The 21,202-nt window shown below is 45.8% G+C and overlaps 1 protein-coding gene across 7 annotated transcripts in view; it reads left to right on the top strand.

Annotated features, from left to right (window-relative positions):
- The window catches only part of Zcchc7 (zinc finger CCHC-type containing 7), a 225,996-nt gene extending 223,094 nt beyond the window's left edge, over positions 1-2,902 (top strand). For all 7 annotated transcript variants that reach the window (XM_046457199.2, XM_046457194.2, XM_046457195.2 and 4 more), the window contains one exon: positions 1,083-2,902. In XM_046457199.2, the coding sequence (XP_046313155.1) occupies positions 1,083-1,522 (440 nt within the window). In that variant the 3' untranslated portion in view covers positions 1,523-2,902. The remainder of the gene's footprint in view (positions 1-1,082) is intronic.
- The last annotated feature ends 18,300 nt before the right edge of the window (positions 2,903-21,202 follow it).

The following is a 21,202-nucleotide window of genomic DNA, read 5'->3' as shown; positions in this document are numbered from 1 at the left end:
AAAGTCAAAGGAATTTCTTCTCACAATGCCTGCATAGTTTACATATTTAATATAAAATTTATCTAAACTATAGAGAAATTATAGTACAGGAAGACAGTGATTAGGCAACTAAATTAGAAAGAGATTAAAAAGAAATAAATGAAAATTTTATCTCTGAATTTAAAAATTATGAGTGCTTTCTGATTTTTTTTAACTTGTCTGTTTTTTTTCCAAGTTTTCCATCATGAGCATTTATAACTTTTATAATCTGAGGAAAAAATTTTTTTTTCCTTTTTAGCTAGTTGTATTGACACTCTGTAGCACAAATCAATTTTGAAGTTTGCGTTGGAATTTTTATTTTATTCTAAGAGTCTTATGCTAAAAGTTGTTATTGGCCAATGCTTTAATTTTTTAAGGTTCTACTGACATTAATTTTCATCCTTCACTGTAACCTCATCTCCCACCTACTCATGTCAGAATCACTCACCATCAGAAGCTCGTAATAAGTATGTTGAATCCTGACAAAATATAACATCATCTGGCACTAAAACCTCTAAGATAATACCCACACAGAGTGCACACAAGTGTGTTCTCCCCAGGCCAGCAGTCTCTGCTCTAGAGGAGTAATCTCCCGGGCAGTCTGGCATCCCCCTCTTAGTACTGTGGCCAGACTTTATCTTCAGGAGGTAATTGAAATGTCATGTGAGACTGTCAAAGGCAATTTTATACATCTTGCTTTGCCTTATCATCAGAGACTGATGATCACTGGAGGAACTTGAATTGGTCAGACGTGACTTCCTCACAGAACTAAGATGATTACTGTTCTTGCAGGTCCTGGTCTCTATTGTCTAATACTGTAGTTAAACTGTGTTGAATAGAACAAACAGCTATCGTTGGATTTGTGGTGTTTTCCCTTTTTAGCAATCAGGAATGTAAAACTACAACCATTCCATTTCTAGTTAGTGTTTATTCCTGTTGTTGTTGTTTTTACCTTAGTAAAGGCTCTTTAGAATGTTGTATTATTAACACATTTAAATATATCTAGCTGCCTGTCTCCTCATTTATAGACCTGCGAAAGCTCAAAATACTTTTTAATTTTCCAGAAATCCAGAAAAATGGGGATTTTCCAAGGCAGTTCAAGAGACTGCACATGGAAGCAGCAGAGACGAGACCACACCATGATATAAGGAAGAGCCATGGCTGGAGAAAAAGCAACAAGTGGTATCAAGAAGACAAAGAAATACAGAAGGAAATGATGAACAGGAGTAGAGAACGTGAGAAGCACAGAAAGGCTGACAGGCATCATGAAGTGGATGAGGACTTTCCTAGAGGCCCCAAAACCCACTCTTCACCTGGCAGTTTTAAGACCCAGAAGCCTCACAAGTCCTTTCACCATTCATCACATTACCACAAGCCAAGAGAAGACAAGCTTCCCAAAGAGGGCAAGCGGAGCAAGCCAAAGAAAAAGGAGAGATATGTGGAAGATGATGGCAATGATAATTTATTTCTTATTAAGCAGAGGAAAAAAAAGTCTAAGCTGTGAGACAGCTTCTGGTTTGGTTTTATAATGTTCATTTGATCTTCATGTCTGCAACATTCTGGCAATATTTTTATTGTTTATGATTAAGTGAAAGAAAGGTTTTTTGTTTTGATTGTTTAATACTTGGAGTACTGAACAAATCCTTGCAGGATCTCAGTGCTTTGTCCCACAGGTTATTAGGTAGAAACACAGCAAGATAAACTGGGACTTATTCCAATATTGTTTTTACTCAGAATCTTTGGGATAGGAAAAATCAAATCTTTTCAATAAAACTTTTTAAAAATACTTTGAAAAACAGAAAATGTCATCAAATGTAATTCATCTACAATATTAACAGTAAAAAAAATCTTTGCAGGAAGAGAAAATATTACTAATAAGAAAATTGTATCACTGTTTTGCAGCATTACTGTTTTTTTTTTTTTAAAATACTAGGAATTGACCCCAGGGGCATTCTACCACTGAGCTACACCCCCAGTCCTTTTTATACTGAGACGGGGTCTTGCTAAGTTGCTGAGGCTAGCCTTGAACTTGCAATCCTCAGCCTCCCAAGATGTTGGGATTACAGTGTATGCCACCTGACATAAGATTACTTTTACATTGGAAAGGACAGTGGCTATAAATCTGAATCCAGCTCTTCTTTCTTCTGAAGCTGTTGTCAGAATCTTCCCTTGGGCAGAACATCACAGGCTTACTACAAACAAGGCCCTGAGGAGGCAGGGAATTGGGCTATAGTAAAAGAAATCTGAGTATAAATGTCTAAGACAGATTTCCTGAAACAGGTGAAAGAGTCATCAAAAATTTTAACAATCGCAGTAAAACAGTTTTTGCCATTTTTAAAGCCACATGTCAAAATCATCACTTAGATTTATAGAGTTAAATATTATCCAACTTAAAAAACTGTTCTGTTTTTATGGACTTTTATAACTACAACAGAGCTTTACAGAATTTTTTGTACTTGTGAACAATTTTTTTGTACTTACCAAAGCCTAATATTAGAATGAGAGAAATAAAATGTCTCAAATAGAGTGACTAAATGGTCTATTATGTAAAGACTATGAGAGTTGGGATGATGAAGGGCACATTTGGGTTGGACAGTGACTAAAGCTATAAAATCACCATAAACTAGAGCTGGGGATGTAGCCAGTGGTGGAGTGCTTTCCTAGCTTGGGAGGGGCCCTGGGCTCAATCCCCAGCACCTCAATCAATCAGTCAGTCAATCAATAATCACGATAAATTGGAGTAAAAAATGCCCATGTTGCCCAAGCACAAGCTTTATAGCAGAATAAAATGGTGTGTGATCAGTTAAGTAGAACAGTTCTATAAATTGGATTTTTGTGTTTGTATTTTACTCTTTGGTAAGTATAAACTACTGTCTGCCTGTTAGGGTGTCTCCCTTATTTTTGGCTGAAGGAGAATCTCACTTCCCACATCATCCCTAGTGTGAATTGTAGGTCTATAATGTTTAGTCCACCACCCTCCCTTCTGGCATATGGCTTCCCAGCTTTGGCTAAAGTTGTTCTCACCCCGAGGTGAGCAACCAGAGGCTCTTAACACCCTGCTAAAACTGATAGCCATGATAAGCAGCTTCATGGAAGTGTAGTAAGCCTTGAAATAGCTGGCACTGTTCCTCAGTAGGACCTGGGGCAAGCATGGCTTATTATCAGTATGGTGGAACTAGTGTCCCTTCTACTCCTAGGGCATCCACCTCTTTTTAGATCAGAAATGAAATTACCATTGTTTAGGTTCTTTCATATATAGAGTATTTGAAGGTAAGACTTTTATTTCTACCTGCCCATTTTATTTTTCCCCAAAACTTTTCTTGGTTGTTAGACAAACCTTTTGTTCTGGGATATAACTTACTGTTTGGGTCCGTGCATTTATACACAGATAAGAAGGGAGAAATGAATAGGAAAGTGATACAGAGAAATGAAGAGAAGGAAGCGGGGCTGGCTGCTTCCTCAGGGTCCATAGCGGGAACTTCCATGCTCATTCCACTAGACAATGGAGGCTGCACCTCAGAGTTGCCCCATCAGGGACAAAGGAGCTAGCATATGTGTTTTTTGTTCTGTAAACCAGTCAGTGTTTGAAAACTACCCCCCAGGATTCTTTCCTAGCCAACTCTGGCTCTCTGTACACCAGCAGAGCGGTTTTGGGAGGTGCCCCAACAGAGGCGGAGGCTGGGAAGGAACCACCAGCTCGACTGCTGCAGCCATCATTTCAGAGCAGACCTTCTCGCAAAGGATGCTTGGCAGTCTTACACCAACATTTTTAAAAATTGTTCTTGAATGAAGAAATTACAATTTTATTTTCATATATTACATATAATCAATTGTATATGTGAAATGTAATACAAGTATAATCATTTTCTCAATAGAAGAGTTTATCAGCTTGAGGTACCCAGAGATGACAATGCTAATGAAGGGAGTCCAGAATATCAAAGTTATTGCAGCATTATCACAGTCATTATCAAAAGTAGTTTTAGAAATTTCCCCTTCCAACCAAGATTAGAGTAACTGGGATCAGATTTAGTCCCCACCCTGAAACAGTGTGAAAAATATTAATACTGTTCATAAGACATTAAACATCAGACAAGAAGGGACAGCAAACTTTAAGAGAAAACAAACAAGTAAGGTGTGACCTGTGACTGCCCTGGCTGACTGCTTGCAGCGTTCCCCGAGTAGGGAGCAAGCAGGGGACCCAGGAAGACCCTGGAGGTCTCCCTGAGTTGAGGAAACAGCGGAATCTGGCAAACCCAAAGTGGCTACGGCTTGTAGGTCCTATTACCAGAGAGGAGAGAGCTGCGCTGATAGAGAACCCAGAGACCTGTGACCTGGCGGGTTCCCCCTGGAGTCTTCAGCTGAGTACTGGTCAGCACCCATGTGTGAGGAAACCACCTGAAAGCACTAGAGGGAACTATTTCTGGAGTTCACACAGAGCCCAAAATAGCTTCTGTTCTCACCAGAGTGGAAAACCTCATGGTTCACCAACACTGACCACAGCTCTTAGAAGAGTTTTACTCAGTAATGAAGAAAAATTATCCCGGGTCTAAACTCCTCTTTTTCTGCCTCACATTTGAAAATAGGATCCAGAAGGCTTAAGCTCTCTCCAAATAACCAATTGCAAAAAGCAAAGCTCAAGAATATTTATAGGACGGGCTGGGATTGTGGTTCAGTGGCAGAGCGCTTGCGTCACCCATAAGAGGCACTGGGTTCGATCCTCAGCACCATGTAAAAATAAATCAACCAAATAAAGGTATTGTGTCCATGTCTAACTAAAAAATATTTTTTTAAAAAAAAGAATATTCATAGGAACACAAAAATATCAGCACCCAAAAAGGTAAAATTCACAAAGAAGTACTACTAAAAATGTTAATTAATCTATAGGAACAGAAAACTGTTAAAACAGTAGCCGCTCAGAGATAGGGTTGGCTGGGAAGGACAGGAGGTAACAATTAAGAAGGGACGCAAAGAAACTTGGTGGGGTGGATAGGTTCATTATCTAGATTGTGGTGATGATATCAGGTATATGCATACAATCAGAACCAAAAAAGTCTAATTTCACATAGTAGTCTATTGGAAACATGTTAATGGTTTTTGTTTGAGGGGATTGTTTTGTTTTTTATCATTGAATTGGGAATATTCTAAAAAATCTGGGTGAGCAGTCCTCAGGCCATCTTCGGTTTTGTTTCCTGTTTTGCCCACTTGGGGCCAAGGTGACCAGTATCACAAGACAAATAACCATCTGTAGGAACCTGGGGAGGGGCTTGCTGACCTCAGGCCTAAGCACAGGACCTTTAGACAAGTGTCTGTTTTTAGTTTCCACTGAGTAGGTCAATCTACTAAATCCCAAGAAAAAGAAGTCTCATGAGAAAGCACGAACTGCTGGTTCTTCAGAGACTGGTGAAAACCCCACAAAGAACTCACCACAACCTGAGCACAGTGAGGGTGGTCCACAGTGGACCTCCACAGGACCCAGGACTTGTTCAACCAACTCAGTCAACGTCCTTGACCATCTAACCAGAGCCAAGTCCTACCCTGGAATTCTTGCTTTTTCTCCAGGGATTGGGACAGATGCAAATCCCCAACCCTTCTATTCAGTTTTATAAATATCTGTAGGATACCTGTGTGCCAGGCCCTGCACTGAGCTCAAGGAACAGTGTAAACCAGGCAGATGTGATCCGTGCCCTCATAGGACTCGTAGTTCATGGAAAAGATGGACACTGTACAAAGAACATGGTTCCTGGAGTAGGGTAGGGGCTCAAATATCTATTGATAGAGTGAAGAGACACAGGCCATGATATCTATTTTCTTTCTCCCAGGGCCCAGGATAGGGCCTGACAGGCTTTCGCAAATGAATTTAACCCACTGGCGGCAACACTGTTTTCCGCATGTAATTACCAAAATGGGGGTGTCTAGGACTGACTGGACAGGAAGGTTGCACTTCCAAATGGAAAAGTTTGCAGTGGTCCTTTCGGAAAGAAAGCTTCAAGGCTGGATAGAGTGAATGTGAGACTCACATGATCAATATAAGGTCTGTCATTCAAATGGAAGAGGAGAACAAGGAAAACAAGTATATGCCAGGGCGAAAACACTGATACTCCAGAAACCCATGTACACACTTCCTTAGAGAAGTATAATCCAGGAGGACAAATTGTTTTTCTAATCAAAATTCACTAAGCTTTGGAAAGAAACTCCTCTGGGTTTGAATATCATCTGCCCTAATCTGCCAGACTTGTTCCCTGCCCACAGACGTCTTGCATTTTAAGATAGCAAAGAGAAACGCTGAAGTAAATGGCTGTGCCTTGAGGCAGGACTGTGCATACAGAAAAAGGTGACTTCTGGTGTCAGAGGTGGAGACCCAGGAACACTTGACAGAAAATGGTGTTGGAATTGGCCCTTTGAACATAGGAAAGACTTGAATGTGCAAGGTGAGAGGAGACACATTTCAGCAGGAAGATGGGTGTGGGCAGCAGCCAGGACACAGGTAAGAGGACCTAGTCCAATTTGCCTTGACTGCAGGTCGCAGGGTAGTGGAGGGACACATGAGTGACGTCGCTGTTGGCTCTGAGTCCTACAGGAAGAAATGTGGTTCTGATAGGTTAACTTCTGTTTCGTTTTCCTCTTCTATAAAATGAAAATAATCTTTAAAGTATCTCCTAGAAAATATGTATTAATGATAAACTTCTCACACAGTGATAGAAATGCTTCATTAAGAGCAACTGATCTGGTGGCAGTGGGGCACCATCAAAGAATTTGAGTAGGGAGATGAATGGCATGCTTGGAGATGGGTTTGAGAACAGCTCTGCACAATTTAGCATTTTTGTCCTATTAGCACCCATAAATCGCTTTTCTTTCCAAGGAATGACATGTCTTTTGCCTATCTTTGTACAGAGACATGGAAGCTGATTATATCGGAGTTTTCCCAAGAAACAGAACTAACAGATTTATCAAGCTCACCCAATTGCAGGGGCTGGCAAGTCTAAAATCTGTCTAGGTCATGCCAGCATGCCAGAAAGCCAGGCAGGATTTCTGCTTCATCATCTCGAGGCTAAATTCCTTCTTAAGGAAGCCTTCGCTCCTGCTTTTAAGACCTTCAACTGATTGGATGGGGCCCATCCTCATCCAGTGTTCCTTTCCTTTACTTAAAGTCAAGTGATTATAGGTGCTAATGACAGCTACAGAACACATTCCTAGCAACATCTAAACTACTGGGCACTATAGCCTACCCAAGTTGACACAAAAAAAATTAACCATTACAGTGATATTCATCTCCAATACAGAAATTGAAGCAGAACAGGGCAAACTGATGCCCAAATCCTAACCCCTAGAACCTGGTACTAGGCCTGAAGGTAACCTTTGTACCATGGAAATAATTTTATATAGTTCCTACTTTTTACATAAAATCCTCCTCAGACAACCAGGCTGCACATCTCCAGGTGTGCTATGCCAAACGCTGGTGCAAACCACCTCCTGTTGGAGGAAGAAGGGCTGGTGTGGGATTAGGCCCACAGCTAGGGACAGATTTTGGCTTGGTACAGAGAAGCAGTTTCCTGACAGATTCCCACAGTGGGGCAGGCTGCCAGGGACATACTGAGCTCTTGGTTCCTGGACATGAGCCACTTGTCATGGTGTTGTGGAGGAAATTCAAGGACCTGATGAGAATGGAGCAGCATCGGGGAAGAGCCTCCCCAGACTCTGTGAGTGCTGACAGCCCTAGATGCCAGAGTGCTGTTCACAGTCAACAGCACCCCTCAGAAAAGTCCCTGCTCCTGCCCTCACCCCTCCCTCGCCCACGGCCAGCAAGCTGCTGAGGGGCCAGGCGGATTGCGGAACCTCCCTGAGATGGAAACTCTCTGAGTGCCTTTCTCACTCTTCCCAGCAGCCCCCCCCCCCCCCGGCCCCGTTGGTTTCGCCTGGCTAATGTTTCTGGGAGGGGAGCTTATCAGGCCCACCTCGGCCTCAGCCTCCTTTCACACCTCAACCTCAGCCTCCACACCCACCCCAGCGCAGACTTGGGGCCTAGGGAACCCACAGTCATGCTGGACAATTCATGGGTCACCAACCGTTTCCTCCTGTGCCTTTACCCAGTTAATCATCTCTTCCTAGTGATTTGCATGACCACCCTCCTCACTTGACTGCCCAGGGAGTTTTCTGGTTTTATCGCCTCAGTTAACCCTGGCCTCCTGGGTCACTCTGGATTCCCCACCACAGACCTGGCTTCTGAACCCCACTGTCTGTGCTGCAGGGGGTCCCTGCCTTTTCACCAGTATTCCTTTCCCGAAAACAAGCCAGCCTGCGCACACAGCACCATCTTGCAAGGAGGGGGAGTTTCTTGGCCACAGCAGGAAGCCTGAGGCTCTGGTAGATGGCAGAGCTGCAAAGGACCTAGAGCCTAAAAGGTGGTCTAGTCCACTCTGGCCCATCCTGCTTCGCCCCCACCCCCATTTCACAGATGGGAAAGTGGAAGCCAGAACCCAGAAAAGGCTTGCCCACGATCATGAAGTCAGACTGACCAGCCCCTGGCTGTGGGGACACCAGCCCCTCTGTTTCTCTCTGCTGTACCTAGTCAGAGCAAAGCAATTTCTCTGAAAACTTTAGCAAGTTACAGTTGTGTGGAGAACATGTTAAATATGGAGGCTTCAGGCACCTTCTGCTCAGATGACTATTTGTAGGAACCTCAGCATAGCCATTAGCTGGGATCGGCATGGAGGGAGGAGAGACCCTTCTGGGCCAGCATTATAGTGACGAGCTAGTGCCTCTCAGCAAGGTGAACTGAGCACCTCTCTCTTCGGACCATGAGAAGTCAGGCAGCAAAAGAGCTCATAGGTGCAGGAACCAGACCTGAGGATGGGGAGAGAGTTGGAAAGGGAGGAAAGGGTAGTGGCAGAGCAAGGAACAAGAGGAGACCCCTGCAAGACCTCCAGTTCCTAGGCCATCAGGGGCCAAGCCCCAACACTTGCTGTATGTTATCTTAGGGTTTCCAGGACAAACTGCCAAGATCAGAAAGTCGCTGTTCTACAGTTTGGAGAACATTTGGAGATTGTCAAGTCCAGAAACTTCTGGGTACATATGGGGAAACCAAGGCCCAAAAAGAGTCTCACATTCCATACCAAGGGGCAGAGAACCAGGACCAGTGCCCAGGCTCCTGACTCCCAGTGTGGGACTCTTTCTGTGAGGTGGGGAACAAGGGCAGGAGACATCCATGGCGGGGTGTTGAGCCATTGAAGCCCTGAAGGCTAGTGAGGCAGAAACATCACAGAGGAGATCTGGGGTTACTTTGTGACAACAGACTCAAGGTGCCAAATGGAAACTGGTGTGGTTGTGATGGAGAAAGAAAACCGTGAAAGTGAAATTTGCCATTTGTGAGAGGAGGAAACTGAAAATGTGTTCTCCATCCCATGCAAATGATCTGCGGCCTTGGTCCTGCACCTGCAGGTGCTCACAACATACACAGCACCAGGCCCAGTTCCCACACGGTCTGTGCTGGGGCTGCCAGTGCCAAACACAGCTGGAATCCTGGAGCAGAGGTCCCTCTCCACAGCGGGAGGAGTCCCAAGGTGCCCATGCTGCATGCACGGGGTGCCTGTCCTCCCAAGGGCTGCCAGGATGAGAGCCAGGGCCTCCTTTCTGATCTGGTCAAGGAACTACCATGCTATGGACAGCACTCAGTCCTCTCCCATCCTTTCTGATGTCCTGTCCTGCTTACCTCCTCTCACTCCCCCTTGTGTTCCACCCTTGGACAAGCTTATTTTTCCTCCTGTGTGAATTTGAGCCTCCTGTGTGAATTTGAGCATCCTGTGGCCCCTGCTAGAAATGCCCTCCTTCCCTTGCTTCCCCCAACCTGGTCAGAAATTCCATGGGAAACCTGCTCCGGACACCATCAGTGTCCTCAACTGGCCTCCTTACCTCCACGTATTTTCTCATCACAGCCCTTAGCTACAGGTTGGTAATGGTTAGGATTCTCAGCCTTGCAGTAGGCTGGGAGCAGACAGGCATTTGTCTGATTCATCACTACGTCTCCAAAGCCAAGCATTTTTCTTGGCACCCATTAGACTCGGCCAGGGCTGGCAGACATCCAGCCAAAGCCCAAGGCAGCTTTGTAATCAGTGCCTGTCACCTTTCCCCTGGAGACTCAAAAGGCTTCTTGGTACAGTGTTCCAGAGAGGCACAGACTGTCAACATGATTGGCTCTCTTGATGAGACCTAGTGGCTGTCCCTGGCAAGGGTGCTCAATAAATGTGTGGCTCAGATCTCAGCTGGTGGCTGCTGGCTCCTCAAGATCGGGCTCTGACCCTCTGGCCCATGATTTCTGAGAGATGCCAAAGCTGACTTCTCGGGGACATTCTTTTGCTGCCTCAGCTTCACTCCTGAACAACCCAGGCAGGAAGCCGAGTCTTTCACTCACACACACACACGCGCACACACACACACACACAGGTATATACATGTGCACTCACCCACGTGTACAGCACATGTCTATACCCATGCACACACTTGCTCACACTCCTTTACATGCACATGTACACAATTACACAAATACACCCCCCAAGCGTGTCATGAGTTTAGGGAGTGCCAGTGAAGGTTTGTGACCATGAGGACAGGTTCCACTGAGCTCCCTCCATCCACCTGTCTCCTCCATCTCTTCACTCCACTCTTCCAGCATTTCCTCCCTCCCTCACCCCTGTCCCAACATTCCTGTCCCTCTGTTTTGTAAAGCCATGCTCTACCCTCTCTGGAGCTGGGGACAGAACCCACTGTACCCACAGACCCTTGCCAACCAAAGAGGTCTTCCCCAAAGAGTCACTGGAGTCACATCTGTCCATCCTGTCTCAGATATTATAAGAAATAAATTAATGGCTATAACAGAGGAACGTCTTGTCCCAGCTCTCCATTTTCCACCCTAACCTAACACAGCTCAATGACAAACCCCCTTTTCTAAGTCCCTCCTCAGTGCCAACACTGTGCCAGGCATTGCAGGCACAGACATGGTAGTGTCCCCAAGATGGCATCAAAGCCTAATGGCAGAAGCAGACAGAAGCCAACCATGGTGCATGATGCTTCCATCCTGGAGGCGGGGACAGCTTCCCCACTGGGATATGAAGGACAGTCAGCTTTCCCAGAGGTGGGGACTGGGAAGGTCACCTCCAGCAGGAGGAACAGTATGTGTGCTGGTACAGGTGGCATTATTGCTTACTGCAGGCTCAGGGTCAAGGAGCAGAAAGGGAGGCGAGCAAAGGGCAGGCAGAGGCCAGGCTCTGCCAGGGCTGGGGCTGGGACTTCACCTTGTCCTCGATGAGGCCACAGTGTGAAGGGGAGCCCTGTATCCATCTTCTCCGGAACTAACTGAGGCATGGGTCTCTCTTGCCATCACCAAGGTCTCAGAAAGATAATCATTCAGGATCTGACTATTCTCCAGCAAATACACGCACGTCAGAGGCAACCAGTGTCAGATGGCTATCGCCGCACAGCAGAGAAATGGCACTGTCCCATGTGTACTTATTTGACTCTGCTTCTTTAGCTCTGTGTGTCTCTGAGATTCATCCATGGGTAGAATATTTTAAAGCTTTGTTTCAAACACTGAGAGATGGGGCACTAAACTTGGAGGAGCCCAAACTTAACACAATAGTTTCCTAATCACCCCCACCACAGAAGCAGGGCTCTCATGAAAATTAGCTTTTATCCTCTTCTTGTAAAAGCTTACACCAAACATAAGCCTCAAGGACCACAATGTATAGCGGGCTCCCAGCCCCCACTCAGCAGCATGCAGCTCACTCGGTCCATGACTTAAGAGGCTCTATTAAACCCAGCATGGATTTTCTATGCCCAGTAGTTTTTCATTTTGCCTTTTAATTTTTACTTTAAGGACTTAATTTTAACAAAAGAGCCAAATTACTGCCAAGCTTTAAAATGAACTTGTTTAGGGGAGTTAAAAACAGGCTTTAGAATATGGAGTTTTAATTAACTTTGGAAGATGGTAATTAAACAGCCCCTGCACCCTGTCTCACACAGGGAACAGAGACCAGAGACAGAGGTGTTCCCAGCAAAACATTGCAGCCACCTGAGGAACTTTCAGGTGTTCCATGCCTCGCCTACACCCCAGGCCAACGACATCGGAATCTGTTGGGTTCCGACTCAGATGCCATGGTATTGTTTCAAGTTCTCAGGGAATTCCACTGTGCATCCAAGGTCAAGAATGGATTGATTGACAGTGATGGGTGGTGAGTGAGGCTGAGAGAGAGAAGTACACATTAGCTTTGGAAGAAGTCAAGAGGGCTGTAGCCAAGCCAAGCAACACAAGTGACATTTCCAATTTTTTCTTTTTTTTTTTTTTTTTACTGGGGATTGAACTCAGGGGCACTTGACCACTGAGTCACATGCCTAGCCCTATTCTGTATTTTATTCAGAGATAAGGTCTCACTGAGTTGCTTAGTGTCTTGCTTTTGCTAAGGCTGGCTTTGAACTCGAGATCCTCCTACCTCAGCCTCCCAAGCTGCTGGGATTATAGGAATGCACCACCATGCCAGGCTGACATTTCCAACTTCTAAGGAACAGTTCTGTTTTGGGCTTGGTTGTGTTACTGAAGATTCTTATGTTGAAGTCCTAATCCCCAGTACCTCAGAATGTGACTGTATCTGGAGAGAGGACCTTTTAATGGGTGATTAGTTATATTTTAGCTAATCTGACAGGTGTCCTTATTAGAGGAGCTGGGGACATCCAAAGAAATGACAGGGTACATACAGCAACGGCCATGTGAAGAGGAATCAGCAGGGTGGCCATCTGCCAGCCAAGTAGAAATGCCACAGAGGAACCCTACCCTTCTGCCACCTTGACCTTAGACTTGTGTCATTAAAGCCACCATCCTGTAGTAGTTCAGTCCGGCAGCCCTCGCAGACTGATTCAAGTTCCATTTCAACACTCTGGCAACGTATGTAAAGAGAGCTACAAGGGCTCCTCCTTTGACACAGAGTCTTTAGTTCTGGGGCTGTACCCTGAAGGTGAACCAGGATGCCCTTAAAGAATCTTCTATGTTTGAGGCTGTGGGTCCGATCCTCAACACCACATAAAAATAAATAAATAAATAAAATAAAGATATTGTGTTCAAGTACAACAACAACAAAGACAAAATCATCAGCATGTGCTTTACAGTCTGGATATTGAAAATGCTTGACAATGAGTAAATGGAGAAGTGGACGATAGCAATGAATTCAATAGAGCAAGAAGAAGCCCATGGGTTATCAAGACTTTCTTCAGTTTTATGTTCAGTATGATCTCTCACCTATGCACAAATACGCTGAGATTGCCCTTCCTCCAGAGGAGGGACAGATAGAGTCTAGCATATCCACAAAATGGACACAGCAAAGCAGAATCCACGCTGCCCACAGCCACAGGGAAGAATCATTGTGCTGAGCTCAAGTGGTCAGACACGAACAATCACATTTCTGCAAATCAAAAGAAATAAAACTTGGGGCTGGGGATGTGGCTCAAGCGGTAGCGCGCTCGCCTGGCATGTGTGCGACCCAGGTTCGATCCTCAGCACCACATACAAACGAAGATGTTGTGTCTGCCAATAACTAAACAATAAATATTTTTAAAAAAAAAGAAAGAAATAAATAAAACTATAAAGCTAGCATTCAGGATCGTAGTCCCCTTGGAGAGATAATGACCAGAAGAGGGCACAGGAGAACCTTCTGGAGTGCTAGAAATGTTCTACGTCTTGACTGAGGGGATTAAAACCTTATCCTGAGACTTGTCGCTTCATCCCCGGATGCTGGCCGTGTGTCCACTCTCCTTGGCCCCCAATATCTGAGTTACCTACAAGTAGTCCTGTCTCCCCAACACACGTGGGGAGAGCCACTGAGTCTTTAGCATTCCAATCTGTGCCTTGAGCTACCCGTCTGTGCCTCAGACTGTACATGGACGTCTAAATATGGACGCATATGGCAAGCTGTAACTATACTGTATGTAAGTTATATGTCAGTTTTAAGAAGTATCTTAAAAGGCAGAGTAAAGGGGCTTGAAGTTAATATAACATACAAGTGACCATAACAGTCCGCCAAGGCCAGTATAGGGCCTAAGACCTGGCAGGGATGAGACAGGTAGAGGTCTCAGTCCTGACTTGGGCTGGAAGAAGGGAATCAGTGAGGCTTCCACGGAGGAGGTTTCTCTTGAACTAAGGCTCAAAGCTGAAGGCGGAATGTATTGAAGCATGAGTGACCAGGCATCTCCCAGGTGGGCTGAGGCCTTGAACATGGACTGACCACCTTTGCAGGCCACGGACCACAGAGAGGGCACTGCCTCCTGGGCAGGGCAGCCCCCTGCTCATAGTGAAGAAGGCTGTAGAGACCTGGCTACCATGCCCCATCACTAGTGTATCCCCTGTGGCTCAGCGTGTCACACATTTGTGTGCTGGCTCCAGAACAGCGCGCAGTGGAGTGGCAGAATTAAATGCATCCTGAGATCCAGGTTTGTTTTTTTTTAGATTTTTTTTTTTTTTAGTTGTCAATTGATCTTCATTTTTTAAAAAAATCTAGGTATATGCGGTATTGAGGATGGACCCAGGGCCCCACACATGCCAGGCGAGTGCTTTACCACTGAGCCACAACCCCAGCTCCTGAGATCCATTTTTTATCAAAATGAAAATAAAACTCCACAGTTTATATAGACACATATATAGATGTTTGGAAATGTGGAGAGAAAGGTGTAAGCTTAAATTTATAAATTGTTCTGTATTCTATATTCTATGTAAATATAAGAGATTTGTCTAAAAAGAAATATAATGTATATGTAAAGCGATATGCCTTTGCTTATCCACAGAAAGAGATCTGGAAGCGTGCACACCAAATCATTCCTCTCGCTTATCTCTGGGAAGTGAGTTGTCATTTTTATATAAAGTGTTGTCTGAATTTATTGTAGGAATGGATTAAGTTTGAAGCTTTTATCTGAAGTTTCTGAGAAGTTTCCTGTACACATCCATCTTTCTCTCTTGCTGGGTGGTGGGGACCCTCCTCTGTCCCCAGCACTGGCCTAGGCCAGGGCAGAGGGAAGAGAACAAACCTTTGCTGGTGAGTTAGGGGGAGTACAAAGGTGAGTCCCCGGCCACCCCAGGGAGGCCTGGGAATGGGTTGATGGCTGTCACTGCACACAAAGCCTGGCATGGCCCTTGGGGGCTGTTTAGTCAAGATGTACTGAATGAGGGGGGGCCAAATCGGAGTGATCAGAAACTCTGAATTTGTGTGTCTGAATTAATTATTTTATATATATATATATATATATATATATATATATATAATATATATAATTAATGCTTTTATATGTATGTATAAAATGGTTACGTTGTGGTGCTGAGAATTGAACCCAATGCCTCACACATGCTAGACAAGCACTCTACCACTGAGCCACAACCCCAGCCCTGAACTAATGATTTTTAAAAATATATTTTTTAGTTATACATCTTTATTTTGTTTATTTATTTTTATGTAGTGCTGAGGATTGAACCCAAGATCTCACACGTGAGAGGCGAATACTCTACCACTGAGCCACAACCCCAGCCCCTAATGATTTTTTAATGTATAAAAGTGAGAATGATGAGACCCTGGAATAGAGGATACCGACAGAATGGGTCCTGAAATATGTTCTCACTAGGTTTAAGCTTTTTTTCATCATAAAGTAACAGAACTATATTTCAGGAGCTTAAAAAATAAAGAAGAAATCTGTATCCTCGACAAGCCACCTATTTGTATTTGCATACCTTTGAGATATGGGAGTGTGTGTGCACAGATTTCTTATTTGTTACCTAATGGACTGCTCACAAATTTGGTGGTGGTTTGCTGGGGACTGAACTCAGGGGCATTCAACCACTGAGCCACATCCCCAGCCCTATTTTGTATTTTTTTTTTTTTTTTTTTTTAGAGACAGGATCTTGCTGAGCTGCTTAGCACCTCACTTCTGCTGAAGCTGGCTTTGAACTCGTGGCTCTCCTGCGCCCACCCTCCTGAGCCATTGAGATTACAGGCATGTGCCACCATTCCCGGCCTCACAATTTTATATTACACTCTTTTACCTTCCTGTTATATCCTACATCTTTTTCCATCCTGTTATTAAATCCTTAAACTTTAATTTTTTTTTTTAGTTGTAGATGAACACGATTTATTTATTATTTATTTATTTATTTATTTTTATGCGGTGCTGAGGATCAAACCCAGTGTCTTACACGTGCTAGGCAAGTACTCTACCACTCAGCTACAACCCCAGCCCCCTTAAACTCTTATTTTATGAGTGCAGTCAGCTCCATGAAGGGGGCATCTATAACTTACTTAATCAATCATCTTTTTGTGTCAAGGTAGCTTTCCAGTTTTTACTACTATAGCATCTATTCATTTTCTGAATTTTGCCCATTACCTCCATAATTTTACTCTGGGCAGCACTCATAGGTGCTTGGGGCCCTCAGGTTTCTGGACCCAGAAACAGAGGCGAGATGAGCTGTCTCAAAGGCTTCAAACTTCCTTACCAGCATGCATGAGATCAGGAACTTAAAGGAGAGAGTACTTCTTCACTGGGAAAGTCTTGCTATGAAAACCAGTCCTCTGAACTGAACAGTGTGCTTGGTGGCCATGGAGCTCTTTCTGGTGAGGGCGAGAGTCTGGCCCAGCACTGCTCGGCAGCTCTGTTTTAAGTAGCACCTGTCTATGCGGCATCGTCGAGCGCAACTGGTTCATCATGGGAAGTTTACGCCAAGGTGGATCCGTGGTTTTGAAAGAGAATAGCAGTCCCTGCTCCCTCCATGAGCCTGGCACTTTGCTTTGGCCTCCCCATTTAAAAGTACTCAAAAGACACCGCACCCCTCAGCTGCCACCCCGTTCTTGGGCTCTCGAGGGTCTGCTCCTGTTCTTCCCAGGGTGCACTGCTCAGGCGTAGGTTGCAGGTCTGTGTATTCCCATCCAGGGACGCCCCTACAAGCAGGGGAACCAGAGCATCTCAATTAGAGGGTCCCCCATGACAACTGCACTGTTGGCACGTTTCACCCCTTAGGATGGTAAAGACTGTGATTTGACAACTGAACTTCAGTTATAGTCATCTACCACGTAACAACTTTTTGGTCCAAATGGGCTTCCTATCTCATGGGGGTCCCTTGAGATTATATTGCCCTGTGATGCCTCAGCCATCTTAGTGTGTGAGAAGGCGCTCTCTGATGTTCCCACAGTGATGAGATCAACTAACAACACATTTTACAGAACGCATGCTGTCATTAAGAGATGCGTAAGTGTGCTCCCGGGAAAGAGGAATCAGACCACCAAGTAAAGGAGGATTTTAAGGGGTTTTAAGATGAAAAAGTGACATGGTCAAGTTTGCATTTTAGAAGGAGCATTGTCTACTCTGTAGAGACTAGATTAGGGAGTTGAGACCAGGGGTGGGGACTCTGGTGGGAAGGTCAGGACTACAGCAGGGGCTGCAATTGGTCGTATTAGTCCCAGGCCTCCCCATCCCTGCATCCCCAACCCGGTAATGCCCTGTCCCTCTCTGAGGCCCTGGAGACCAGAGGGATGAGGATGAACCTTTTTCTTCTTCTTCTTCTTCTTCTTCTTCTTCTTCTTCTTCTTCTTCTTCTTCTTCTTCTTCTTCTTCTTCTTCTTCTTCTTCTTCTTCTTTCTTCTTCTTCTATTTTTGCAGTGCTGGGGATTGAGCATAGTCTTCGCACATGCTAGGCAATTGCCACTGAACTACATCCCCAGCCTTCCTAGCCCTAAACTTTGCACTTGGTCTTGTGGTTTCCTTTGATCAATGGAATGGGACCAAAGTAACTGATAACCAGCTGGAGACTTGACCTTAAGAGGCCTCATGTAGGGCTGGGGCTATAGCTCAGTGACAGAAAATACATAAATTTTTTAAAAGAGGCTTCATGTGTTTCCCCTTGCCCTCTGTGCCCCTGCTCTTGTCATGAGATAGGCCTGTCCTAGGAGAATGAGGGATATGCAGGGCAGAGCTATCCACCTGCTAGTAGACTCCCAAATGACTCAGCTGAGGTCAATAGAGCTGCAGGGCCATGAGAAGGAAGGCCTGCTCTTATAGGCTTCTGAGATGCTGGGGCTACTTGTTACACAGTAGTATTGCTGCAGCACTGGCTAACTGATACACTGGGGAATGAAAAGATGTGAACAAAGCCAAGAAATACTCAGAGAAGCAAATGAGATGGTGGTCAGTTGGGTGAGGGAGCCTCACAAAAGCTGGGGTTTGGCTCAGGGGCTTGAATGGTTGAAGGTGCCAATAACTGGGACAGAGGAGGCAAGAGAAGGAGAAACAACCCCCCACACTCTCTCATTTGCCTCACCTTTTCTTTCTCCGTGTCCCAGGAGGGAACCAGGCCCAGTGTCTTCCAGGATAAGCCCTAAGGGAGCTGAACCCTCGAGTGGGACTGTCCCCACACCTGCCATGCACAGTCTGTCCCCACAGGACTCTGGCTCTGTCTAAATTTCACCTTCAAACAGACCCACTGAGACAACCCCTGATGTGGACAAAGGAGACGAACCAGACCTCCCAGCCGCAGGGCGGAGGATGACTCAAGAAAGGTCCACAGGCTTCCCAGGGCTTCGCACAGGAAGAGCAGCCGGCACCTCATCACTTTCATTTACTTAAAATAGCTGCCTTTGCAACAGCGAAACCGCCCAAAATACTCACTTCTTTTTTCCAGTTAGACAAGCTAAACTCGATTTGCATCTGATAATTGTCTTCAAGTAAGCAATAACAATCCTGTTCCTACAAAAATAGGCTTATCCAAAGGCCAAACAGTTTGTCCCATCCAAGAAGCTAGGAGGCAGTGACAGGAGGTGACTTATTTGCATGCTCACCGGGTAGGTGGGAAGATCAATCCCCACCTCCAGGGGGATGCCCCAGCCAAGTCCCCTAGTCCCTCCTGGGGGACCTCTGACCTGTGGGCCGGGAGGGATCACTGACCTGTCTTGCCCTTTGCACCCCCTGCCCTACAGCTGATTTTTCTGCTTTGGATGAAAAGAGCATCTCCTGACAGCTGCCAGGGGGCAGAAAAGGCCTTTGGTCAGAGAAGGGCCCAAGGCAGGGGCAGACACCTGAGTTCTAGGCCAGCTATGAGTCCCTAAGATAAGCCATCCTCACCCCACTGGTCTCCAGGGCCTCAGTGTCCCCTTCAATAGAGGGAGCAGTGGGGTTAGATTCCAGTTCAGATGTGATTCTGTCCTGTCATTGAGATCTGCAGCCAGGTTTTCTATAGGGGAGCCTGCCCAGCAACCAAGGTCACTTCCTGGGGTGCTCTGTGTGCTGCTAAAGGCAAAGCTTTACCCCCTCAGGCGGAGCAAGCAGGTGCTGAGTCCTGAAGCCTCACTCAGGAGCAGCTTGTTCAAGCCTGCTTGTGTGTTCAGGAGCAGACAGTTCCTAGCAAGACTCTTTCAGGAGCTGGAGCACTGAATCCTTAAAGACCAGAGAGAAAACACCCAGGATGGGAGTCGTCCCAGCCTGTTGTCTCTGGGCATGGGCTACAGCAATGGGGCGTTCACTTTCTTCCCAGAAGCCCCTCTGTCACATGAAGCCTTGTGGGAAGGCTGTGTGAACGGTCCCCCCACAGGACAGCTCCAGGAGGAGATGCTGGCCTGGTCCCTTTTGCTCCTAGAGGCCTCTAAGTGGCTTCTCCTGTGCACCCTCCCTGCCGTTCTCAGTGCTGGGTCAGCTGCCCAGACAACAACCCCCAGGGAGCTCAAAGCATCCCTCTCTGGGCTCCCGTGCTTGACGGCATGCGGTGATCACAGGTGCAGGTTCTTTCAAGCCCAGTTTGTCGCTCATTATTTAGCATACCTCATCACAGAGCCACGTGGGCCACATCACAGAGCCACGTGGGCCACGTCGTTGTCACTGGCGATGGTGACATCATACTCCCTGCATCCGAAGGCCATTCTTGACTTCCCTACAGTGTTCCCCAGGTCGCACAGCTGAGAACCAACCAAGCTGCCGAGCACCGCCCACAGCCACCTCTCTGTCTTCCCAAGGCTGCGTCTCCATCGCTAACCCCAAGGCCCACGTGGTGAGAAGCTGGGCCAAGATCTTTAATCGCGTGGACCCCCAGTCACCCGAACCTGGTTGGATTTACCACCAACAAAACCCACAGCCCAGAAACCTCCTCCCCATGGGGCAGCCACATGTGAGAGCACCCCACGTCAGTCCCCACAGCCTCCTGACCCACCCGCATCCTCAGGGACACCAGGGAACGATGTGGAGGAAGACAGACCGCGGGTAGGGGGCTGGGTCTTTACACAGCTTTCAGGTTACATGGGGTGGGGACAAAAGGGTGCATAATATTTTTTTATATATTAACTGAGCAGTTTAACCTATAAATACTTACATGAAAAGATATGTACAAAACATATTGCTAAGTGAAAATCAAAATCACAGTGCAGGGCAGATGGATGTATGTAGCTCACCTGGAGCACTAGCCTGACACGTGCAAGGCCCTGGGTTCAATTCCAGTACCTCAAAATAATAATAATAATAATAATAATAATAATAATAATAATAATAATAATAATAATAAAATTATAACACCTATGATCCCATTCTTGGGGGAAAATAGAAAAACTACCTTTCTGATGATCTTCCTATTATTATTTACATAGAAAAAATGTGCACCAGCTGATCCAAGTAACTGCTCTAAATGTTTGTGCCCCAGCACTTCCAACACTTGACTCTTGAGTGTTCCAGGCCGAATGCCCTCCACGTACCCGCTGGTGAGCAGCCAGCCCTCCTCCAGCCCTGGGAACCGCGTCCCCTCGTCACTTACAGTTGAAGACACTGAAGCTCTGAGAGGTTAAGCAATTTGTTTGAGTCACATGGTAGAATTCTGGCTGCGGTCTGGCTTTTTTGTTGGTTTGAAATGACTTTTGCTCCTGCACTCTTTTCCACTGGATGGTGGCAGTGGCCCCTGATGTTCCTCTGGCACATGGCCTACATGTCCCTCAGCCAGACTAGGCCCACCAACCCAGACAGGCAGAAAGAAAGAAGACACTCTCCAAGTCTTCCTATCTCTTAAGTACAGTTTTCTATATTCAAATGAGATGGCACCGTCTCCATGAATAAAATTACAGTTCCCAAAAGGATCACGCCCAATTTAAATGTATACGAGGCCATTAACATGGGCTGCTGTTCTGCTCTTACTGAGGGGCAGTAG

Source organism: Marmota monax, unplaced genomic scaffold (genome assembly GCF_021218885.2).
Source record: "Marmota monax isolate L192 unplaced genomic scaffold, Marmota_monax_Labrador192_F-V1.1 WCK01_AAM20220418_F8-fsc00069, whole genome shotgun sequence".
Lineage (NCBI taxonomy): Eukaryota > Metazoa > Chordata > Mammalia > Rodentia > Sciuridae > Marmota > Marmota monax.
The sequence above is the reverse complement of the archived record's forward strand: the minus strand, read 5'-3'. Positions and strand labels throughout refer to the sequence as shown.